This window comes from Capra hircus, chromosome 8, assembly GCF_001704415.2.
Source record: "Capra hircus breed San Clemente chromosome 8, ASM170441v1, whole genome shotgun sequence".
NCBI lineage: Eukaryota > Metazoa > Chordata > Mammalia > Artiodactyla > Bovidae > Capra > Capra hircus.
The window spans coordinates 24,577,160-24,600,612 of record NC_030815.1 but is presented as its reverse complement, the minus strand read 5'-3'; the positions used below and the strand labels follow the sequence as shown (position 1 = coordinate 24,600,612).

The 23,453-nt window shown below is 39.5% G+C and overlaps 1 protein-coding gene across 4 annotated transcripts in view; it reads right to left on the bottom strand.

The window, feature by feature from the left end:
- SLC24A2 (solute carrier family 24 member 2) overlaps positions 1–23,453 on the bottom strand; it is a 276,401-nt gene that overhangs the window by 89,557 nt on the left and 163,391 nt on the right. For 3 of the 4 annotated variants that reach the window (XM_013965891.2, XM_013965894.2, XM_013965892.2), the window contains exon 3: positions 1,699–1,737. The exons of the other annotated variant lie outside the window; for it this stretch is intronic. In XM_013965891.2, coding sequence (XP_013821345.1) covers positions 1,699–1,737 — 39 coding nt within the window. The remainder of the gene's footprint in view (positions 1–1,698; positions 1,738–23,453) is intronic. 4 annotated transcript variants of the gene reach the window in all.

Here is a 23,453-nt window from a genome sequence, read left to right as displayed (position 1 = left end):
TATATGCATATGTATCTCTATCTATATCCAGACACATACTAAAATAAGTGCATATATACCATAAAACATTTACAAGAGTGGAAATTATGAAGACTAATATAGAAAGTTAACAACAGAGGTGCTAATATTTCCCCCTTCCTCCACAAAGGAACGTCAGACACACATTTCAGGGTGCCTCATTCCATGCGGGAACCACGGCTCTCATCCATGAAGCCCTGCAGTCTGTGTTAAGTGAGATCTGAAGAGAGAGATCCTCCTATTATGTCTCTACAGAGAACCTTCCTGACTCCAAAGGGGCCTTTAGTTTGCAAAATATTTCATCACACTACACATCTACAAGGAGGCTTCCTGAGAAAAGTCCCACAAGAGATGCTGTGACCAAATACATTTGGAAAGTGCTACATCCTAGGCTAACTCACCTGTAGAGTTTTAGGATATGTATTAGACACTAAGATGCACTAAGTCTAATACTAAAGAAGTATGATTAACTTGGCTAACTTGGACAGTGTTTATGAGTATTGCTCATTCATCCCTTATTTTGTAGAACACTTATTAACAATGATCCACGTGTTTGGAGGCAAACATGAAACCCACAGGAAGCCTGAAGTATTGGTAAAATGTGATTATATGATACATGGAGAAACCTGAAATTTTTAGGGTGATTTTATTATACCTGATATTCCATTAGAAATAATATTTCCAATTCTACAGGGTTTGGGGAAGAATCCGAGGGAATGATTGGTATTTTAGAACCAGATCGTGGTTCACAAAGGAAGAGCCTGGGTCTGTACCCCTAGCCCAGTACTGGATCTGGTATATCCTATGGACTCCCAGTGCATGGCAGAAGTCTCTACTCTGAGCATCACAGGAGGAAGAATGGGGTTATATGTATCTTCATTACTAGTCCTCTCAGACTCAAAAATCTGCAACTTAAAAAAAAATGTGCTGTGTTATTTGATTCAGAAGATTAAGGCTTAGAAAATGTTAGGGGCAAGGTTAAAAGATTTGAATAGAGTTGAAATGTAATCACTGATGACGGAACATAAAAACTCTGAAGGTCATTTCCTTGCTAAGCTTCACAATACAAAATGTGATGTGTTAATTGGATAGGGACTGGAAAATGTGTTTGCTGTTAATAATATGTTATAATCACTGTTACTATGTTCCCTTATTTGGGGAAACCAAAGGAACTCTTCTATGGAAATGTTCCTTATCCTATATCTATAGAACTTAAAGCATTCTTCCGGGCATTATGTATATATTGAATGTATAGAACTTCATGCAGCATTTCTTTTGATGGAACCAAAAGAAATTTCCAACCAAAAAAACCACGCGCACATGCAGATACATAAAGAAATAGATACCAAGCATTAGATCCCTCACTGTCCCCAAACAGCAGCTCAACATCCCTTGGAATGGAATTTGAAAATACCTCACTCTTTCAACTTTTTCATGCCAAGTGAAAGAGGGAACTTAAATCCTTTCAAAACCTAGTCCTAGAAATCATTTGACACTGAATGTAAGAATTCAGTTGACACTAATACCAGGACAGAACATTTGTACACCCGCAGGTTAAACCCTTTAAAGATTCCAAGGGAGAGGATGACTTGTTGAGCTCAAGAGCCCCTCTTCCGCCTGCCCCTCCCCACCCTGTCCACAGGCACAGGAACAGGTAGAGACAAGGCCACTGCTTCCTACCGGTAGAGTCTGTTCATCCTTGTCCCTGGTTGTAGAGGGCTGCACAAGAAGAAAAGGCAGAAACAAAAGACAAAGAAATAAATAAACAACAAGTCACACAAAGGTTTTTACACTTAAACACAAGCATCAGCATAGGGCAAGATTTGGTTCTTTCTGCTCCTGGGAAAGACTATGCCGGCACAGGGAATTAAGGGTGTACGCCACGTGTTAAGTGGCTCCAGTCGTGTCCAACTCTTTGCGACCCTATGGACTCCTCTGTTCATAGGGATTCTGCAACCCGCCAGGCTCCTCTGTCCATGGGATTCTCCAGGCAAGAATACTGGAGTAGGCTGCCATGCCCTTCTCTAGGGGATCTTCCTGGCCCAGGGATCAAACCCACGTCTCTTACATCTCCAGCACAGGTAGGTGGGTTCTTTATCACTGGTGCCATATGGTTATTTAGGTATATGGTACTTTCACTTGAAAGATCAAAGTTGAATGGCCAACCCAAATACCCAGTGACAGAAGGAAGTTAAATTAGTTGTGATCTGGCCATCTAGCAGAATGTCATGTGGTCACTAAAATGAATGAGGCTAAGTACACATCTGCTGACATGGAAGAATATCTAAGATATATCATTCAGTGAAAAAATTAAAACCCTTATTTACTATTTCATTTTATAAAAGAAAATAATAATACATTAGAACATACAAAGAAAAAAGTTCTGCAAGAATCATTAGTGGTTATTCTTTTTAGTGGTTAGTATCAAGGGCTGAGATTACAAGGATGTGTCATAGTCCATGTCCTTCAGAGGGAGTCAACACTCACCACCTCGAGTGTGGTACATCAAGTAAAGCCTGAAGACGCGAGGCCACTGACGTGAAGACTAAGACCATCACACGTGGAATCCAGATGACCCACCTTCTTTCCTGCCCCACCCCTTCAAGTTTTTCATTCTAAAAAAGGAAATATTTGTCCCTTTGAGAAAAGTTGACTAAAACACAAGGGCCCAGGAGGGCCAGCCATTCATTGCGTGCTTAGTCACTCAGTTGTGTCCAACTCTTTTGTGACCCCACAGACTGTAGCCCACCAGGTTCTTCTCTCCATGGGATTCTCCTGGCAAGAATACTGGAGTGGGTTGCCATTTCCTCCTGCAGGGGATCTTCTCAACCTAGGGATCGAACATTGATCGAACATCAATCTCCTGCACTTGGCAGATAGATTCTTTACCACTGAGCCACCTGGGAAGCCTGGTTGGGGAGAATATAACGCAGACAAGGGGAGTCTGGCACTCTTCCTCCAGGTCCCAACTGGACGGCTTAGCTTCCTCTATGAAATGAAAACTCCTTTTTCAACAGAACCAAGCACAGTCCTACAATCTTTCTGAGAGTATGCAGGTACCCTGGGAGCTTCCTCATGATCAGACCATTGTCTCTGTCACTTCCCCTTGACTATAGGTTCAAAGAGCAAGAAGAAACTGGAATCTTTCCCCCATCTTGCCTCTGGTCCTCCCATTAATGTCTTTGCTGACCTGTCTTCAGGACTAATCACACACAGCAAGAAGAGAAGATGCAGGCAGAACTACTTTAACAGCTTCATGAGCCCTGGGTTCTTTTTTTAGCCCTACCAAACATGTCACAGAAAGAACATTCAGATGCCCCCACACTCCACCTAAAATATAAAATTTTTTTTGTGTAAAAAAATGGGAAAGATAATTATAACTTTGCATTTCAAATTACTGGCTATGGGCAATTCATTGAATTTATGATAGGCATGCTGGAAATGTTGGAAAGTGATGAAACTGAGCCTGCGATTTGGTTTCACATGTAAGTTTCAAGAAGACGAACAGAATACTTATAAAGTTGATAACACACATTTTGTTGACATTCAATTAAATATTTAATGATCTCGTAGATAATTTTTGGATTTTAGAGTCAATATCAACATGTTTTTTTCTTCTGGTTCCAGACAGTTTTGCAGACCCTTGAAGAACCTGTAAGTTTCAGGCACAGGCAGAAGTGGTTAGGTTGGAGGTAATTTCTGAGTACACATCCCTAGTGGCTCTGTGGTAAAGAAACTGTCTGCCAAGGCAGGAGACACAGGTTAGATCCCTGGGTTGGGAAGATTCCTCTGGAGAAGGAAATGGCAACCCACTTCAGTATTCTTGCATGGGAAATCCTGTGGACAGAGAAGCCTGGTGGGCTACAGTCCACGGGGTCACGAAAGAGTCATGACTGAGTGAGCAAACACTTTCTGAGTATCCCTTACAGGCATGACTAAATTTGCCATAAGCTCCTAATACGGGGCTCTGTCTCGGTGACTTCTCTAGAAACACTAATAAGAAAATATCCTTGATTCCCTAGTCCCAGGAACATGCTTGGGGAAGTGGAGTGGACGTGAAACTGTCTTTTGATTTCTGTTTCTGTTCTGAAAGGCACCGCGTGATCCCATTTCTCTCTGGCAGTCCTTTCATTTTCTCATCTCCCACATCAGACAGCTCAACAAATGGCCCCATATTCTATAGAACAATCCCCCAGGGAAATTATCCAGGGCAGCCAGCTCAGCCTTTGGACACACATGGAGATTAACTGTCAGAGCACGCCTTTTCAGTTAGCAAATTTACACCTTGTGGTTAAATGGGAGACAAATAATTATAAGCTGAGGTTTGATACCCCAGTGATACTATGGAACATGAAGGAATGGGATGGGACTGAGGAAAGAAATGGGTGGTCTTTATAAGAACAAAAATATCACCAGCAGAGAGAATAGATTCAAAAAGACATATTTAAAAAAATATTTGAAGAAGAAGAAAAAAATCCAAACCTGTTTTTTGGTCTGAAAGGAAGAAAAAAAATATCGATTCCAATGACTTGCTTTTTCTCTCACAAGCAAGGAGGCTCATAAGACATAATAGATGGAAAGAAAGTGCTTTGTACATAGATTCTTTCAAGATAAAACAGTGCAGGGAAAGTTCTAAATCCTCTGCAAAATTTCCCACTGCTTAATGTCAGCACAAGTTGACATCATTAGTTTACTTTCAAATGTAATTTGCAGATATGAATATACATCAGGTTGCAACATGTACATTTATATACAGACACGTGGCAACTGAGGTCATTCAACACCCTCCACTTTCCTTTTATGTAGCCTTGTTGCAAAAAAAGATGAGAAACGGGACATATGACGGTCATTGTTCATTTTCAGGGCTTCACCCACCTCTGCTCATAATTCCCAGTGCTCACTTGACTTAGCCTCCATCTAATCATTCCTTGAAGCAGCCTCACAGTCCTGGAAATGCGCCTCTGATTATGTTAGAAATCCAATTTTAAAGGGATTTTAATTACACTGGAGGTAACTAGTAAAGGACCAGAGAAATGATTCAAATGTATACATCCTGTAGTGTTTCTAAGCACTGGATTATTTAGTTAAGTGTCCAGGTTTTGGGTTGGCCTCAATATTGTGATTTTCTTTTCAGGGCTATTGAACATCTGGTTTATTCTAACTCACTGGATGTCACAGAAAAGACAACTTCTTCAAAAGAGGACCTGTGTGATTTTAAGGATTAATTTTGGCTTCTGTTTTATAAATTTCCTTAATTTTAAACACACTTAAATATCATACATCTGGGCTACACTGATTTGAAAGCCCAATTCCTGGTGGTCTGTTCAAAGACTGTTGCCAATTATAGGAAAGACTTGTTAAGCCAAATCCATAGTATTCCACAACAATTCTTGAGGAATACATCTTTTACTTAATAAAGTATCCTATAATTCAATCCTATATTTAATTTAAACTGACCCCTTCCCTAATTACTGCAGATAATTGAACCACCGAGATGACGCCATTAATATCTGTTGTTCTTCCTGCTGGAAACCCAATTCCATGTGGCAATTTTGCTACTAGTTCAAAATGCGTTTTGAAAGTGCCATTCCTCCACCCCTGATAATAAAACACATAGCTCATTTACAAAGCATTTTTAACTCTATAAATCATTCACAAATCCTTAAATCACCTTTCTTCCTTTGACCCTTGAAAGCCATTGGTTAAAAATGATTCCCCTGGGACTTCCCTAGTGAGTCAGTGGTTATAATTCCACACTTCCACTGCAGTGGGCGAGGGTTGGGGAACTAAGATAATATGGCCAAAAAAAAAGATGCCCTTAATTTGAAGTAAAGTTTTTTTTCTTTTTAATGTATTTATTGAAAGATAATTGCTTTATAGAATTTGTTTTCTGTCCAACCTTAACATGAATCAGCCATAGCTATACATATATCCCCTCCATCTTGAACCTCCCTCCCGTCTCCCTCCCCACCCCACCCCTCTAGGTTGATACAGAGCCTCTGTTTGAGTTTCCTGAGCCATTCAGCAAATTCCCATTGGCTACCTATTTTACATATGGTAATGTAAGTTTCCATGTTACTCTCTCCATACATCTCACCCTTTCCCCTCTCCCATGTCCATAAGTCTATTCTCTATGTCTGTTCCGCCATTGCTGCCTTGTAAATAAATTCTTCAGTACCATTTTTCTAGATTACATATATGTGCGTTGCTGCTGCTGCTGCTGCTAAGTCGCCTCAGTCGTGTCCGACTCTGTGTGACCCCATAGACGGCAGCCCACCAGGCTCCCCTGTCCCTGGGATTCTCAAGGCAAGAACAGTGGAGTGGGTTACCATTTCCTTCTCCAATATGTGCGTGAGAATATGATATTTATCTTTCTCTTTCTGACTCACTTCACTCTGTATAATAGGTTCTAGGTTCATCCACCTCATCAGAACTGACTCAAATGCATTCCTTTTTATGGCTGAATAATATTTCACTGTATGAACCACAACGTCTTTTTAAAAATTTTTTTATTTTTAAAAATTTTGAAATTAATTTATTTTAATTGGAGGCTAATTACTTTACAATGTTGTAGTGGTTTTTGCCATACATTGACATGAATCAGCCATGGGTGTACATGTGTCCCCCATCCTGAACCTCCCTCCCACCTCCCTCCCCATCCCATCCCTCAGGATCATCCCAGAGCACCGGCCCTGAGTGCCCTGTCTTGTGCATCAAACCTGGACTGGTGATCTGTTTCACATATGGTAATATACATGCTTCAGTGCTGTTCTCTCAAATCATCCCACCCTCGCTTTCTCCCACAGAGTCCAAAAGCCTGTTCTTTATATCTGTGTCTCTTTTGCTGTCTTGCATATAGGGTCATTGTTACCATCTTTCTAAATTCCATATATATGCATTAGTATATTGTATGGGTTTTTTTCTTTCTGACTTACTTCACTCTGTATAATAGGCTCCAGTTTCATCCACCTCATTAGAACTGATTCAAATGGATTCTTTTTAATAGCTGAGTAATATTCCATTGTGTATATGTACCAAAGCTTTTTTATCCATTCATCTGCTGATGGACATCTAGGTTGCTTCCATGTCCTGGCTATTATAAACAGTGCTGTGATGAACATTGGGGTACACGTGTCTCTTTCAATTCTAGTTTCCTCGGTGTGTATGCCCAGCAGTGGGATTGCTGGGTTGTATGGCAGTTCTATTTCCAGTTTTTTAAGGAATCTCCACACTGTTCTCCATAGTGGCTGTACTAGTTTGCATTCCCACCAACAGTGTAAGAGAGTTCCCTTTTCTCCACACCTTCTCCAGCATTTATTGTTTGTAGACTTTTTAAAAGCAGCCATTCTGACTGGTGTGAGATGGCACCTCATTGTGGTTTTGATTTGCATTTCTCTGATAATGAGTGATGTTGAGCATCTTTTCAAGTGTTTGTTAGCCATCTAGGTTGCTTCCATGTTCTAGCTATTGTAAATAGTGCTGCAGTGAACAATGGGATACATGTGTCTTTTTCATTTTTGGTTTCCTCAGGGTATATGCCTAGTGGGATTGCTGGGTCATATGGTGGTTTTATTCCTAGTTTTTTAAAGGAATGTCCATACCTTCTTCCATAGTGGCTGTATCAATTTACATTCCCACCAGCAGTGCAAGAGTGTTCCCTTTTCTCCACACCCTCTCCAGCATTTATTGTTTGTAGACTTTTTGATGATGGCCATTCTGACTGGGTGAAGTGATATCTCATCGTGGTTTTGATTTGTACTTCTCTAATAATGAGTGAAGTTGAGCATCTTTTCATGTGTTTGTTAGCCATCTGTATCTCTTCTTCAGAGAAATGTCTGTTTAGGTCTTTCCCCCACTTTTTGATTGGGTTGTTTGTTTTTCTGGCATTGAGTTGTATGAGCTGCTTGTATACTTTGGAAATTAATCCTTTGTCAGTTGTTTCATTTGCTATTATTTTCACCCATTCTGAGGGCTGTCTTTTCACCTTGCTTATAGTTTCCTTTGCTGTGCAAAAGCTTTTAAGTTTAATCAGGTCCCACTTGTTTACTTTTGTTTTTATTTCCATTACTCTAGGAGGTGGGTCATAGAGGATCTTGCTTTGATTTATGTCATTGAGTGTTCTGCCTATGTTTTCCTCTAAGACTTTTATAGTTTCTGGTCTTACATTTAGGTCTTTAATCCATTTTGAGTTTATCTTTGTGTATGGTGTTAGGAAGTGTTCTAACTTCATTCTTTTACATGAAGCTGTCCAGTTTTCCCAGCACCATTTATTGAAGAGGCTGTCTTTGCCCCATTGTATATTCTTGCCTCCTTTGTCAAAAATAAGGTACCCATATGTACATGGGTTTATTTCTGGGCTTTCTATCTTGGTCCATTGGTCTGTATTTCTGTTTTTGTGCAAAGTGTAGTTTTGATGTGACTTTGTAGACAGCCTTGTCCCACACACAGACCCCCATTACCACTTCACACACATAAACATCAGGTAAATACTCCAGAGTTTAGCTACATCATGGACACACAGCCCCTGTTTTACTCTGACTAGTAATCACCCACCTGCAAATTACATAATCAGATGGGTTACTGGGAAGATTTCATGTGCCAGAAGACAAGTCAGTGGCTTTGACAACAGATAAGAAAGACAAGCAAATTTTCACAACAGTCAAATAACAACCATAAACTTCCACCACCATAATCTTTCATTAAGTCCTGTGAAATGTACCTAAATTCAGTGTGCCAAGGACTCAGAGGTACTATAAAGTCTATAAGAAAAGACCTAAAAGTATAATTATTTTGTCATAAGTGTGATTCAAAACATATTAGAAATATTAATTCATTACTTAATTGGCATTAATGTCAATTTAGAAAAGTTGGGTGAGGGATGACTGATTTTCATTTAAAAAATTAACAAGGAAGTGTGAAATGACATCTCCTTGTTCTTTCAGTATATTTACATGCAATAAACAAAAACATTTAAAATCTCCCTTCTGATTAAAAACGAATAATCCTCAAAGCCTATGAGAAGACTAAGTAAACTACGTAAAAGCTTCAAATCAGAAATCTAAAAGGAAAGAAATACAACCATTTCTTAATCAGATGCAAAGTCATGTCCCTTTGCCTCCCTTTACTGTGCCCCTAACACACTCCCTAAAATATTAAGGGGAACGAGATTAAATAAATTCCTAAAGAAAGGACTTGTGCTCCCTATGCTAAGTTGTGCCTGACTCTTTGTGACCCCATGGACTGTAGCCCACCAGGTTCTTCTGTCCATGGGATTTTCCAAGCAAGAATACTGGAGTAGGCTGCCATTTCCTCCTCCAGGGGATCTTCCTGACCCAGGGACTGAACACACATCTCTTGCATGGGCAGGCAGATTCTTTATCACTGAGCCAACTGGGAAGTGCTAAAGAAAGGACTACTAAGAGATTTAAATTCAAATTATGTTCACTATTGGTTGCTGGGTAATTATGCCACTGCCACTGTCCTTTAGGGAAGTAAGAATCTCAAAGATTAGTGAAGTGCTGAAGGCGGCCGCCCAGATAGCAATAATATCCACTTGCAATAACACCCACTGTGGTTTTAAAGAAACACATTAGGATGGGATGGTGAGAAAGGATGAAAATTAAGTAAAAAGCACAGTAATGAAAACTCACACTTTGCAAACAAAGTGCTTTGATGATTTACCCAAATAATTCCCATGATCTTGAAATATTTGGAATAGTAGAAAGAAATTTCAGAAGAGTAGATATAGCCTTCAAAAAAAGGAAATGGAATAAAATTGCTTAGAGACAAAGAACAACATTTTGCCTTTTAAATAGTTGTACAAGAGAAGAAATAATGTAGGATGAGAAGTGGTGTCATATAGTTACTAAGAATGTGGAATTCAGGCCCAGACCCTGTGGGTTCATTTCCCTATTTTTGTCACTTATTAGTCTTGTGACTTTGGACAAGTTACTTAATCTCTTTATGCTTTAGCTTCCTCATCTGTCAAATGGGGATAATGATAGTAAGCGCCTCAGGGGGTTGCTGGGAGGGTTCAATGAGTTTATACACACAATGCGCTTAGATGATGTTTGGTACATGGAAAACACTATGTATTGGTATTAGTACTATCATCAGTACTATTAATAACAGGAGCTACAAGAAATTATAATGGCAAACTCTATGACAAAGGTAGGTTCAAGGCTGTGAATGGGATTAGAGAACAGGGTGGTTTCTATGTGGAGTAGGAAAATTCCACTGGTCAGGATGGTGCAGGATGATTTGTTTAGGACGCCAGAGGGCAGTTAATTGTGCGTGTCCGAGGCTGGCAGCCAAGGGAAGAGGAGATGACACGACAGATTATATTTCCTTGGCTTGGCTTCAGGCTCCATCCCTGTCCCATGAATCAGCACTGTCTGAAGGATACAGGATTGGCAAAGCAAGGCTTGCATTTCACATCTCATATACCTTAATGGGCCTGATTTTGATCAAGAAGTTCTGGAGACTAAAAGATTCAGAGAAGGTAGGACCCCCAAATTTATAGATGTTATATTTTATATGTCAATTATATCTCAATAAAGCTGGAGAAAGCAAAATAAAAACAGAAAAGGAGTTTAAATGCTTCTCCATAAATTGGTAAGTTGTACTGGGTGTGTACCATACCCAACTCCCCCAGCCACTCTCTCCAAATAGTGGAAACTGTAAAATCACTGAAAGCAGTATTCACCTGCCTCCTATGGTTCTTGACATGGCTACTAAAATGCAACCAGGTGGCAGGAGAGAGTGAGGCCACTTAGGAGGAGTGGGGACTGTGGGGTCCTTTGTCAGGAACCAAAGCTCCTCAGATGCTTGCTCCACAGGCTAAATTAATAGTAATGATAGTTATTTAAATCTACTCCTTATAGTCCTTATTAAATCCCTCTTATTAAATAGGTACATAGAAGACAATAACTCCTCATTTTATAAACAGAAAGAGAGAAGGATGAAGTGCCCCAGGTTTGTTTCTGTACTTGGGATACTGAGCACCTTTGTTAATTCACTTAATTTAGGAATTAACAACCCAACAACTACTACCATCTCTCACCTCCCCCTGAAAAATCCAGATGTTACCAATATAATACTTTGCTGTATTGTTTGAGCAGTTCTTACAATTACTAATGAACCATTTTGATATGCCAATCAAACACAATCTGTTGGTGTTCTGGCATTAGCCACACAAATTTCCTTTGACTGGTAAAGAACTCCAATGTGCTCATATATTAAGTCCAGATTGCTTGACTTATAAGGAAAGAGGGTCTAAGATGATGTGAATTTAAAAGTTCAACAAATGTTGGTGCTGGATTACCATAGAATAATCTGCGGTAAATGAAGCAAATTTTAGTAATAATGGACAATATTTACTGAAAGCTCAACATGTGCCGAGGGCTTCATATATAGTATCTCATTGAATCCTCACAATAGCAGGTATTATCACCACTCCTGCCCCCTGTAGTACATAAGGACCCTGAGGCTGAAGGAGGTTAGACAATTTGTCCACAGCCATGTAGCCAGTAAGAGGCAGAGCTGGGATATAAACTCAGACACCTGGGCTGCAGAGTCTCTCGAAGTGCTGGGGAAACAAGAAAGTGGAATTTTCCTTGCAGTGGCCTGTGGGAAGGAGGCTGGAAACTGCAAATACAGTAAAAATAGCTTATGTATATTAAGAACTATTTATGAGCTCTGACTTCCAATGGAAGCCAGAAAATCTTTGCCAAGTGATTGCTGTGGATGCAGAAATGACAGATTTTATTTGTGTTCATTTGGTACAAAAAGTTGGTACCTGGGAATAGAGAAAGTAGAGAAGTTATTTTCTGGTCTTCTGTTTCTTCCAGCATTATTATTTTGAATTGTCTACAATTGTCATAAATTTTCCTCTGAATATCTCTTGAAGGTCATGGAGGCATGTTTATGACCTTCACAACAGCATAGGTCTAAGTAACACTGCAAACTAGTTTATCCATATATCAAATTGACTTGTATTAAGGCGTTTTTAGCTTAGTAGCAGATGGGAAGAGTGGGGTCCTCTCTTAGGTAGTCCATTTCTCACTGTGGCCATGTGATACTAGTCTATACTCAGTTTTTTTGGAAGCATGGTGTGCCCAATCTTCAATTTATTTCTGACATATGACAGACTGGTGCTGTTTCTTTGTTTCAAGGAAAAAAAAAACAACTCAAAAATGAAATAATCACATTCCCAGTTTCTAAAGCAATCAATGGAAGACACTGAATAGCAAGTTTTGAATAAAGAAAAGTTATTTGGTCCATCACTTAATATTTATTGGGTAATACTTTTTGGACACTTAGTACAGGCCAGACATTCTTCTAGGGCATTCTTCTAGGGATACACGTGTGAGCAAAACTGACAAAGATCTCTGTCTTCAGGCAGTTACATTCCCGAATATGTTATTATCATAAAATTAGACAGAAAGAATACGTAGTAGTTAGATCACTTAAAATTGGTATAATTACACATATACTGGGAATTCCCTGGGAGTTCAGTGGTTAGGACTCTGAACTTTCTGTCCTTTCATTGCTGCAGGCCTGGGTTTGATCTCTGGTCAGGGAACTAAGATCCTACAAGTGATGTGCCCCCCCGCCAAAAAAAAATATATATTCTTTTTTATATATATATATTTAAAATATATATATTCTTAAGTGGATTAACTGTGGCCTGACCATCACTTTTGTATTCATACTTTTTTTTAGTTTACTAGTCCTAGATTTAGCATGCATTTTGGTTTGGAGAGAGGTTAGCAAACACTATAAAGAATACAAAAAACATGACTGTGTCTATAAAATTATAAACAACATATAGCAAAGGATGTTTTTAAAATGCTTTCACAGACTTTAGATTAAAGAAAGAAATAAACTGAACTTCAAAGAGAACAAAAGACTATAATTTGAATGTAGTGTAGCTTTGTGATTTGGAAATACGTACCTTTTCACTTTTATGGTCTCTTAGTACAATGCTACCTCGTTAATGCAATATACTGATTCTCTACCACAATTTTTTAAAAAGGATTTATGTATTTATTTATGGCTGTGCTGGGGTTTCATTGCTGCCCTCGGCCTTTCTCTAGTTGAAGGGAGCGGCGGCCACTCTTTGCTGCGGAGAACTGGCTTCTCATTGCGGTGGCTTCTCCTGTTGCAGAGTGTGGGCTCTAGGCGCTTAGGCCGCAGCAGCTGTGGCCTGTGGGCTCTGTTGTGGTGGCTCGCGGGCTCTAGAGCTCTGGTTCAGTAGCTGTGGCACATGGGCTTGGCTACTCTGTGGCGTGTGTCTTACATGTTACATATCTCTGCATTTTGTATTTCGTCTGCCTGTGTGCCAGCACCCCATAGGTGCTCAGCAAACACCGATCTCTTGATGGACAGCTAGGAAGTTGTGGGATAGAGTTTTGAAAGGAAGGAGGATGCTCAGATAGGCAACAAAATCACTCTGATACAGGAAAGAGTTGAGGGGCCTGGATTGAGTATTGGGCTTAGCTCATGATCAGCAGAGACTCTTTGGATTAATACAGAGTGGTACCGATTCTCTGGCTTAGTCCCTAGACCTTGTGCCCAAACGCTATTGCATGGGTCCTTTAAACTAAGAGAGTCAGTCTTCTTCTTGGTGGTTGAACGGGACCTGCCACAGTAGTGGCAGAAGGGGGTGTGGTGGAAGCAGCAAATGGAATAGAACCACCAGGCACTGAAGAGGAGATCATGGCAGGAAGGAACAGTTCCACGGGTCACTGATCATTACACCCCTTCACACCCTGGAAAAGTAGGGCACACAGACAAGACTAGGAATCCCACCACTGGGGCCTGACATGAAGACAGTTACCACTCCACTTCCCCCATAGTATTCTATGAAATTCTAGTGTGCTAGATGGCTGACGCCATCTACAATAATGAGAATCACATTAAGGTTCAAAGTTATTAATTGGACCACTTGTCTTTCCTACTCTTTTCTCTCATAGGTAGCCCAGACAAATTGCCATTTTAGCTGCTTTATCTGTGTCCTACCTTGGATATTGTTAAGTTATTCCCTCATGCTCTGCCTGCCTGATATCTTCCTTCATGGTACCTTCAAAATGATTCTTTCATCAATCCTTCAACACATATTTCATGTGCACCTTATATGCATTACATTGTTGTAGCTGGGGATGTTCTAGTGAATAAAACAGCCCAAATCCTTGTTCTTGTATAACTTATATTCTAGTTTAAATCTCCCTTCTAAGACATACATAGTTTTCCAATTAAGTAGCAAAGGCAGCCATTAATATATAAAATTCCTGCTGACTTTTATTGAGCATTAACTACACTTGAGATAGTGCTGAATGCTCATTTAATCCTCATGACCAATCTAGATGGAAGGTTCTATTAAGAAGCATTTGAAAAAAACACCTCTTATTTTGAAATAATTAATGAGTCACAGGTAGTTGTGAAAAAGGTACAGAGGAGTGCTGTGTACACTTTCCTCAGCCTCCCCCAAAGAGAGCATTTTATACAACCATCGTACAGTATCAAACCCAGAGAGCAGGCATGTCCAATCTATTGGGTTTGCTCAAATTTTGCCACTCTTGTGTACATTTACTTGTGATTGTATATAGTGTGTGTGGTGTTTGTGTTGCTCCATGCAACTCAATCACATGTGTAGCTTCCTGTAATCACCACTGCAACCATACTTAACTTTACCATTACCATAACATTCCTTTGTGCTACCCTTTAATATTCACATCCATTTCTCTCTTCATCCCTCTCCCCTGGTACTCACGAATCTGTTACCTATCTTTATAATTATTTCATGATGGTTATATAAGTGGAATCATGAAGTATATATGCTTTTGAGACTGACTTTTTCTACTTAATTTCCTTAAGGGTTATCCATGCTGCAGCAGATATCAATAGTTTGCTCCCTTTATTGCTGAATAGTATTCTATGATATGGATCAACCACATTCATCTACTGAGAAACATCTGCATAATTTCCAGTTTGGGGTTACAGTGAATAAAGATGATAAGAACAGTTATGTACAAGTTTCTGCAAAAACAAATAAATAAGTTTCATTTCTTTGATATATATGCATAAGGATTATAATTTCTTGGTCATAAAACCATCTATAGTTTCAAAAGTAACTGCCAAACTATTTCCCAGAGTGGTGGTACCATTTTACATTCCCATCAGCAATGTACGAGGGATCCAGTTTTTTCTGCAAGTCTTGCTAGCATTTGGTATTACTGCTACTTCTTATTTTAGCCGTCCTAATAGATATACCTCATTGTGGTATTAATGTGCATTTCTCTAACGGCCTATGATGTTGAACATTTTGTCATGTACTTATTTGCTGTTTGTATATTTTTATCAGTGACATGTTTGTGCCTCTCTTTTGCCCACTTCCTAATTGAAATGTTATGTTTCAAGAGTTCTTTGGCTCAGACAGTAAAGAATCTGCCTGCAATGGAGGAGACCCAGGTTTGATCCCTGGCTCAAGAATATCCCCTGGAGAAGGGAATGGCTACCCACTCCAGTATTCTTGCCTGGAGAATTCCATGGTCAGAGAATTCTGGTGGGCTATAGTCCACGGGGTTGCAAAGAGTCAGACATGACTGAGTGACATTCACTTTCAAGAGTTCTTTACATATTCTAGATACAAGTCCTTTGCCGGATATGTGGTTTGCAAATATTATTTCCCCATCTGTAATTAGTACTTTCATCTCTTTAACACTGTCTTTCTTCCACAGAGCAAAAGGTTTTAACTTCGATGAGGTCTAATTTATCCATTTTTTTCCTTTGACACATCAGGTTTGGTAGCACGTTTAAGAATTCTCTTCCTGGTCCTCCGTCCTGAAGACTTTTTTTCTATTCATTTCCTAGACATTTTTAGTTTTATGTTTCACATCTAAGCCCCTGGAGTATACCTGATTTACAATGTTGTGTTAGTTTTACGTGTATAGTTAAGTAAGTCAGTTACACATATACATAGATCCATTCTTTTTGAGATTCTTTCCCCATACAGGCTATTATAGAGTATTGAGTAGTGTTTTTTTGAGTTAATTTTTGTATAAAATATGTATTTTGGTCATGATCCAATTTTCCTATGTATGTCTAATTGCTATTATATCCATTTTAAAGATCAGGTGTGGAAGGTCTAGTGAAGTTAACTGACTTGCTCAGAGTCATACAGGTAGTAAATGAAGGCACTGGGGTTGAAATACAGGAAATCTAACTTGAAACTATGTGCTCTTAAGGCTATACTTCCCTAGGTCCAAGGCATCACTCTCTGCATTCTTCAAGTAAACATAAAACACACTCTGAATTCACCTTCCATGTGAGACAGAAGGAAACTTATTCAGAAAATAGAAGCCCTCTAACCTTCCTAGAGTTAAGAAAATCTGGAGCTTTATTCATTAGCCTTGCTTTGAACAAAAAGTACACAATTAAAAAAATAAGCTATTATTTCCAACATCATACATCCTTTCAATCATACAAAGTGCAAACCAGAAACATGGAGATGAAATTGAGATCTGCCATTAAGTAAGGACAGCTCTATTTTTGCTAATGAAGTACTAATGGACTGATAAGTTTGGCTTAGGCCTTAAAATAAAATTTCTGGATCCACCTCGTGGCTGTGGTCTCCAAAGGCGTATCTTATCTGCTGTCAATAGCACAACGGAAGCAGCATACCACTGAGAACAGACATAGCCTCGCAGTAACAGAAATGGAAAAAGATATGCTCTGGGAATCCTAACTGCATTATTGTGAAATGGAGCCAGGAAGATCTGACGTTACAGACAGTACCCTCTTCTTGGCCAAATACTCAGCACTATTTTCAGTGTTGGAATTAAAAATCTGTTGCAGAAGCAGGGGAAAATGACATGAGGAATATCCTGTAGAAATAGCTTTCTTTCTAATTGCTCCTGGCTCTGAAGCCTTGGGTTTATACACTGAGAACTTCCTGATAGTTCCGGAGACTTCATTTTGCAGCAGGTTCCAGGACACAAGCTTTACTGCCCAGTGTGTGCATGTGTGTGCGCACACGCATGCTCCCTCGCTTCAGTCATGTTCAATTCTTTGTGACCCTGTAGACTGTAGCCCGCCAGGCTCCTCAATCCCTGGGATTCGCCAGACAAGAATACTAGAGTGGGTTGCCATGTCCTCCTCCAGGGGACCTTCCTAACCCAGGGATCAAACCTGGGTCTCCTGCAGTGCAGGCGGATTCTTTGCCACTGAGCCATCAGAGAGCATGTTAAGTGCTGATGATCTATCATACGATGTTGTATAATATTACCAATGCAAGTTTACTATTTACTCAGCTACAGAAACGCTGGACACCTTAGGACGGGATTCTAACACAGCAAAATGATGTTCCTGTGGGAAAATGATGCTCACTGATTGAATGAAGAGAATCCAGTCCAAGAGTGAAAGAGTGTGCTTATGTTGACATTTCTCTCAAAATAATGTATGTTTATTCTTTATGGACCTATAATGAAAAATATCAAATACCAATAAAGCCTGAAAAGTGTACAATGAAATGCCATACTACCACCACTTAGATTCAGTAATAGTTAGCATTTTCTACAGTTGCTTTATAAACATATGTATAAGTTTATATTTTTTTCTGAATCATTTTAAAGTAAGTGGCAGGTATCATGTTAACATTTCACATGTTATCTTCTAAGGACATGGTCATTCTCCTACATAATCATTATATATTATGTGTGTTCATTTTGTCTGTATGTAATAGATGGCATGTTGCCTTAACTGGCTAATACTACTAAGGTGTTTTCCTGGAAAACATGGTCAACTATTATTATATTTATAATTTTGTCCCCAAGGCTGATTAGTTATTAAGTGTATGTAAAATAAAGCATCCATTTTATTTGTTAAGACCTCCTACTTTCCTATTTCTCCCACAAACCCATGAGAACAGATCAATAAAAATCATTTGGTTCACTAAAAAATTTCTCTGGACACAAAAATTCATTTCCTGACTTTGATATCAGCTCATTGGTGGATAATACTGACCACACAGATATGTATAAATATTAAACAAATACTATTTAGTACTAGAATTTGGGATCCATAGTCTGAATTTAAGAAGGTAGTTTATGAAAGCTCTGAAACTATGTATAACATTTGGTATGCCTATGAATTTTCAAGGGTGGGGGAATATCCATAGCTTCCAGCAGATTCTTCAAAGTGTCTATGACCCTACAAAGGTTATGAATCACTCATCTAAGGCTTTCACAACACCCTTTTTACAGGACCTTATTACAAAGGGCACAAATGATCCACTGCTAATGATAGAAAAGAGGAATGCTAAAAGGACCCATCTAGCTCTCTCAGTGAATGACAGCCCAGTGCCACCCGAGCGGTTCTGGCAGGGGCAGGCACAAAGCATGTTACACACCGACAAGTTCTCCATTAGTTCAAACTCTTCAGGAAAAAGATATGAATGTCACTGTAGATGACCCAGTTCTATTCAGTTGGCAGAGACTGGGCAGAGTGCCAAAGGACAGCTCTGGGGACCAGGCACTCCTCTTATCCGACTGTGTTTGTTCCAAATGGCCCCCCTCCTCTGCAGGCTTCGGCAGCCTTTAGGGTGACTTAAACCGTGACTGTGTTCATCTTGAAGAAACACAGAACGGGGAAGCAGAGGAACCCAAAGTAGACAGGTAAGAAAAAGGGAAAGTGTCTCCTCTCTTACCTGCCGGTCCGCTTTGGAGAATGAATGCCAAAACGCACTAGAACTGCGCTAGGGGTTCTCATAAGGCTATCTCAGGGCATCAGCAGACCTACAGGTATCTCCCTTGCACTGTTGTTTGGGAGCTGGAAGGGAGTGTAGCTCAGACGGATGAAGCAACTGGACGGAGAAAAGACAACTAGTTACCCAGTGAGTGAGGTGAACGTGATAACCACTACACTATGGAAACGGGACTCCAGTGAGTAGGGTTAGAACTTGTGTCTTTTTTCTAATGTTATGATTGAGGGATTTTATATTTATTTATTTCTTACAGTTTTACTGAGATATAATTGATGTATAGCACCATAATAAGTATAGTTCAATCTATTATCTAGTATAGACACAAATTTCTTTTTATGTCTTTTTGCCCCTGTGATGAAAACTCTTTGGATCTACTCTTGTAGTAACAGAACCCATGTCTTTGAATGCCATTTCCCATCATAAATATAGTGTGGGGGGACAGGTGTGAACACAAATGATAAAGAATAATAAACAAGTAAAGTCCCTTGGTTCTGTGGTATTGTTTGCTTACTGTGCTTTGTTTTATGTTAGTTTATATTGAAAATATGCAGGAGAAAGATAAATCAATAGCACTTAGTTTCTGAACTAACTGATTTAGATGTATTATCCCATTTAATATGTATAGCTCCATACGCAGTAACAATCCCGTTTTACTGCTGGAAAAAGTGAGGCTCAATGAGGCTGAGCAAATAGACCTAAGCTGTATAGGGAGATAAAGTTGGGGTTCATGCCAGCACTGTTTGGTCAGAAAGGAGGTCTCCTCTGCAGACTTGAGGCTATGGGGTCAGGAAGTATATGCCATCTGAGAAGGCACAGACTTTCAGGCCACTAGAGAGCACTCAGTTGAATATGGAAAGGTTGTTTTCTCCAAATAAGCGCCCCCTCCCTTTTATCCAATACATACATTCTTGAGAAGTTCTGCAGGAAATCAAGTTTTAGTAAATTGAATTTATCTTTATGGCCAATGAATATTCATTAGGCAGATAATTCTAATACTTTCCTTTTATTTGTTCCTTCTCTTGAACTGGAGAGTCACAAGCATTTAAATATCTTGGGATATCTAATGGAATCTCTGTTTTGTTTGCTTTCTGTCACGGAACAATTGTATCCCAGTGAGTTAGACTCTGACATCTGCATTTCTAACATTAAGCATTAAAAACAAACAAGTACGATTCAAGGAGATAAAGCCATGGAATAACACTGCAGAATAATGGAAAGTGTTTTAAAAATTCCTGGCTTGACAGTTGCTAGTACTGTGGCCTCCACCTAGCTGCTGGAGGGTTCTAAACCTCTGTTCCTATACATGTAAAATGTAGATGACAGCTATATCAGAAGACTGTTTAATATCAAATTGAATGACATATGTAAAATTTCCAAATCACCTATAAGCACCTCATAAACATGCATGAGAATACAAACTTACAAGAAGTTACAACTGGAAGAATTAAATATCTAACTCAGAGATGGCAGATAGCCAGGTTGAAATTCATAACCCTGAACAAATCCAGAATCTCTCAGAAGCTTTGGCCAAGAATTTCAATTTCATGGAACTGCAGAGAACTGGGGCAGTCAGTCATTCTTATCCTAGATAGATGAGAAGGAAATCTGCTTCAATTTTTTCCATTTTCTCATCCATTTGCAAATGGTTCATTTTGCATTTGCAACACAAAGATTCTCACTCACTCTCTCATAATGAGACCCCTCTCTCATAACCTTGTTAGAAAGTAATCAGGTGAAAAAAAGTAACCAGATGAAACCACTATACTATAGGTAATTGCGTGGGCTTACACGGTGGTTTACACTTTTACATGGTGGTTAATTTCAAAGTGGCTGCAATTATTCTCTTCCCTGTATCTATGTACCTTTGCAACAGTGACTGTATTTCCCCCACATCAGGAGGTGGAGCTGGTTTCCCTTCCCCTTGATCTGGGCTGGTTTTGTGACTTGCTTTGTCCAAGAGAATGTGGTGGAAATGACAGGGTGACAGACTAGGTCTCAAGGGCCCTTGCGCGCATGTAGACAGTCCCTTAGAATTCTGCCCAGCCTCCACGTGAACCCAGCCCAGGCTAGCTGGCTAGTTATACCTAGTCATGCCAGCTATCATCTAGCCAAATGACAGATGTTGCCACTAAGCAATGAAGCAAATACTCTGGAGATGTGTATGTGTGTGGGACATACCTACATGTGTGTGTGATTCTCACCAAGGACCTTGTTTGGATATGGGGTCATATTGGCAATATCTGGGTAATGAATTTCCAGTGTAATGATAATGATATTTTACATCATCAGATTCTTAGATCTCCAATATGAAAACTAATAGACACATCTCCTTTAATATAAGAACCTAAGATGAGAGCCAATAGCTTTTAGGTCCTACAGAATCCATTTATCCACAGTTATTCAAGGGAAGTAAACCAACTTTTAAAACATAAGGCATAGTGATGAGGAAAGAGGTAGGGAGAGGCTAACAAGAAAGAAAATATTTCTTATTAACTTGGAAAACCTACAAATATTTATTCTATTAATCAAACCTCAAGCCATATGCACTCCTAAAAATATGTTTGTTAAAAGATTTCTAAAATCATTCATGCTCCAGAATAATGACTTGAATTTATTTGAGAAATGGAGAAATTAAAACTTCATAGTTTTTCTGGTTGATAATCTGGTAAATAAGAAAACCTCCCCTTCTCTCTGATGAAGAGGTCACAAAATAAAATTATGATCATAACTTATTTAGGCAGTCAAAAAGCATTACGTCTTACATGACTTTAATCGGCCTGGAACCTTTCCATGAAAGCATCATCAGTTCTATCTAAAAATGGCTCCCCTGCTGTTATTAATCCCTGTGCCTCGCTGAGGACTCACTGTATAAGTGAGATCAGATCCATTTGGAAAATAAGAAGTTGAATCTTAACCTTTTTTAGACATTAGAGTTAGGTGCCTTTCTCTCTGTACTGTTGGGCAAAGTATCTCCCTATGTCTAGCATTTATTTTAGGTTGCCTCAATATTTTAAAAGAAGAATATTTATGTTTTTGACAATAAAAACAATACATATTCACTGGGAGGTATAGGTCTTGATGTAGGGTTTGCAGGACCAGACAAGCATGAGGCAAATGTCTCACTGGTATCTGGCACAAAATTCAAGGGGGCATCAAAAAAACTCAGTAATGTAAATGATACGAAGGCTGCCTTTCAAAAATAAAAATTAATGCACAGATTGGATGATGCACAAAAGATCAAAATAAGATCTTTTAAATAAAGATAGGCTTGAACCCTGTACTTGCATAACCCTTTCTCATGTACCTTATCTTAATCCTGGCCCTGGTTCTAATAAAACTTGATTTATAAAAATAATCATCTGGTCCATGGGCTATAGTTCCTCAGTGTGATTTTTTTAAAAAGTACTGCATTAAAATATGATATATCTTGAACTGGGATTTTGGATGCCTGCTTAAATTTTATACCTCACTCACTCATTCCTGCCCTGGGAGTTCAGATTTAAGTTGAGATGATAAGCAAATGAAAGTTTTCAAGCAGGGGCTTGATGGGATTGAAGTTTCAAAAAGATGGCTTTGGTTGGTGTATAGATTGAAAAGTGAAAGTCGAAAGTGAAAGTTGCTCGGTCAAGTCTGACTCTTTGTGACCCCATGGACTCATACAGTCCATAGAATTCTCCAGACCAGAATACTGGAATGGGTAGCCTTTCCCTTCTCCAGGGGATCTTCCCAACCCAGGGATCAAACCCAGGTCTCCCACATTGCAGGCAGATTCTTTAACAGCTGAGCCACAAGGAAACCCAGGAATACTGGAGTGGGTAGCCTATCCCTTCTCCAGGTGAATCTTCCTGACCCAGGAATTGAACCGGGATCTCCTGAATTGCAGGCGGATTCATTACCAACTGAGCTATCAGGTATAGATTGGAGGGAGGTCAAATGAGGAAACTAGGAGACTTGTTAGGAGTCTGATGCTCTAGTCTAGTGATTCTGTTCTTACCTAAGTCATCAAAGGCCACTCTGGTGTAAAGACAGTGGCCATGTGCCTGTCCCCACATCTCACTGGACATCTCAGCTTCTGTCTTCCTCCTGACATTCTCTCCTGGTTCTCCTGCCTCACTGACTTCTCCTCCCCAGTCTTGAGGACTCTGCCCTCTTCTGCCCTTGAACAACCCCTTGGCCTTAAGTACCATCAACAGACACCTCTAGTCCTGACTTGTCCTCTCAAAACGTGCACATCCAACTGTCCATCTGCCATTTTCCATTCAATTTCCAGTGGGTGGACCTCACAAAGCCAGAGTTCATGTTCATTGATATTTCTCTCTGCACTGTTGGAATCAGTCCAATGACAAACTTAGATGTTACAAAACATCTTCATATTTCTTTGGTTTATTTTAGGTTGTTTAAATATTTTTTTAACACTTAACATGTACGTGTTTGGACTACAAAATCAACACATGTTCACTGGAAATTTTTATTTCTGCTCCCCAAACCTGTTAATCTTTCCCATCTTTCAGTAGAGGAAGGCACTGTCAAGCCTCAAAATTAGCCGTCTTGCTGCATTTTTCTCGTTCTCCTTTCTCCTACATCCACTCTACCAGCAAATTCCATCAATTCTGTTGCTCAAATAGGTCTCCATTTTTCTTTTACTAACATCAGCACCAACCTTAGTAGGCTT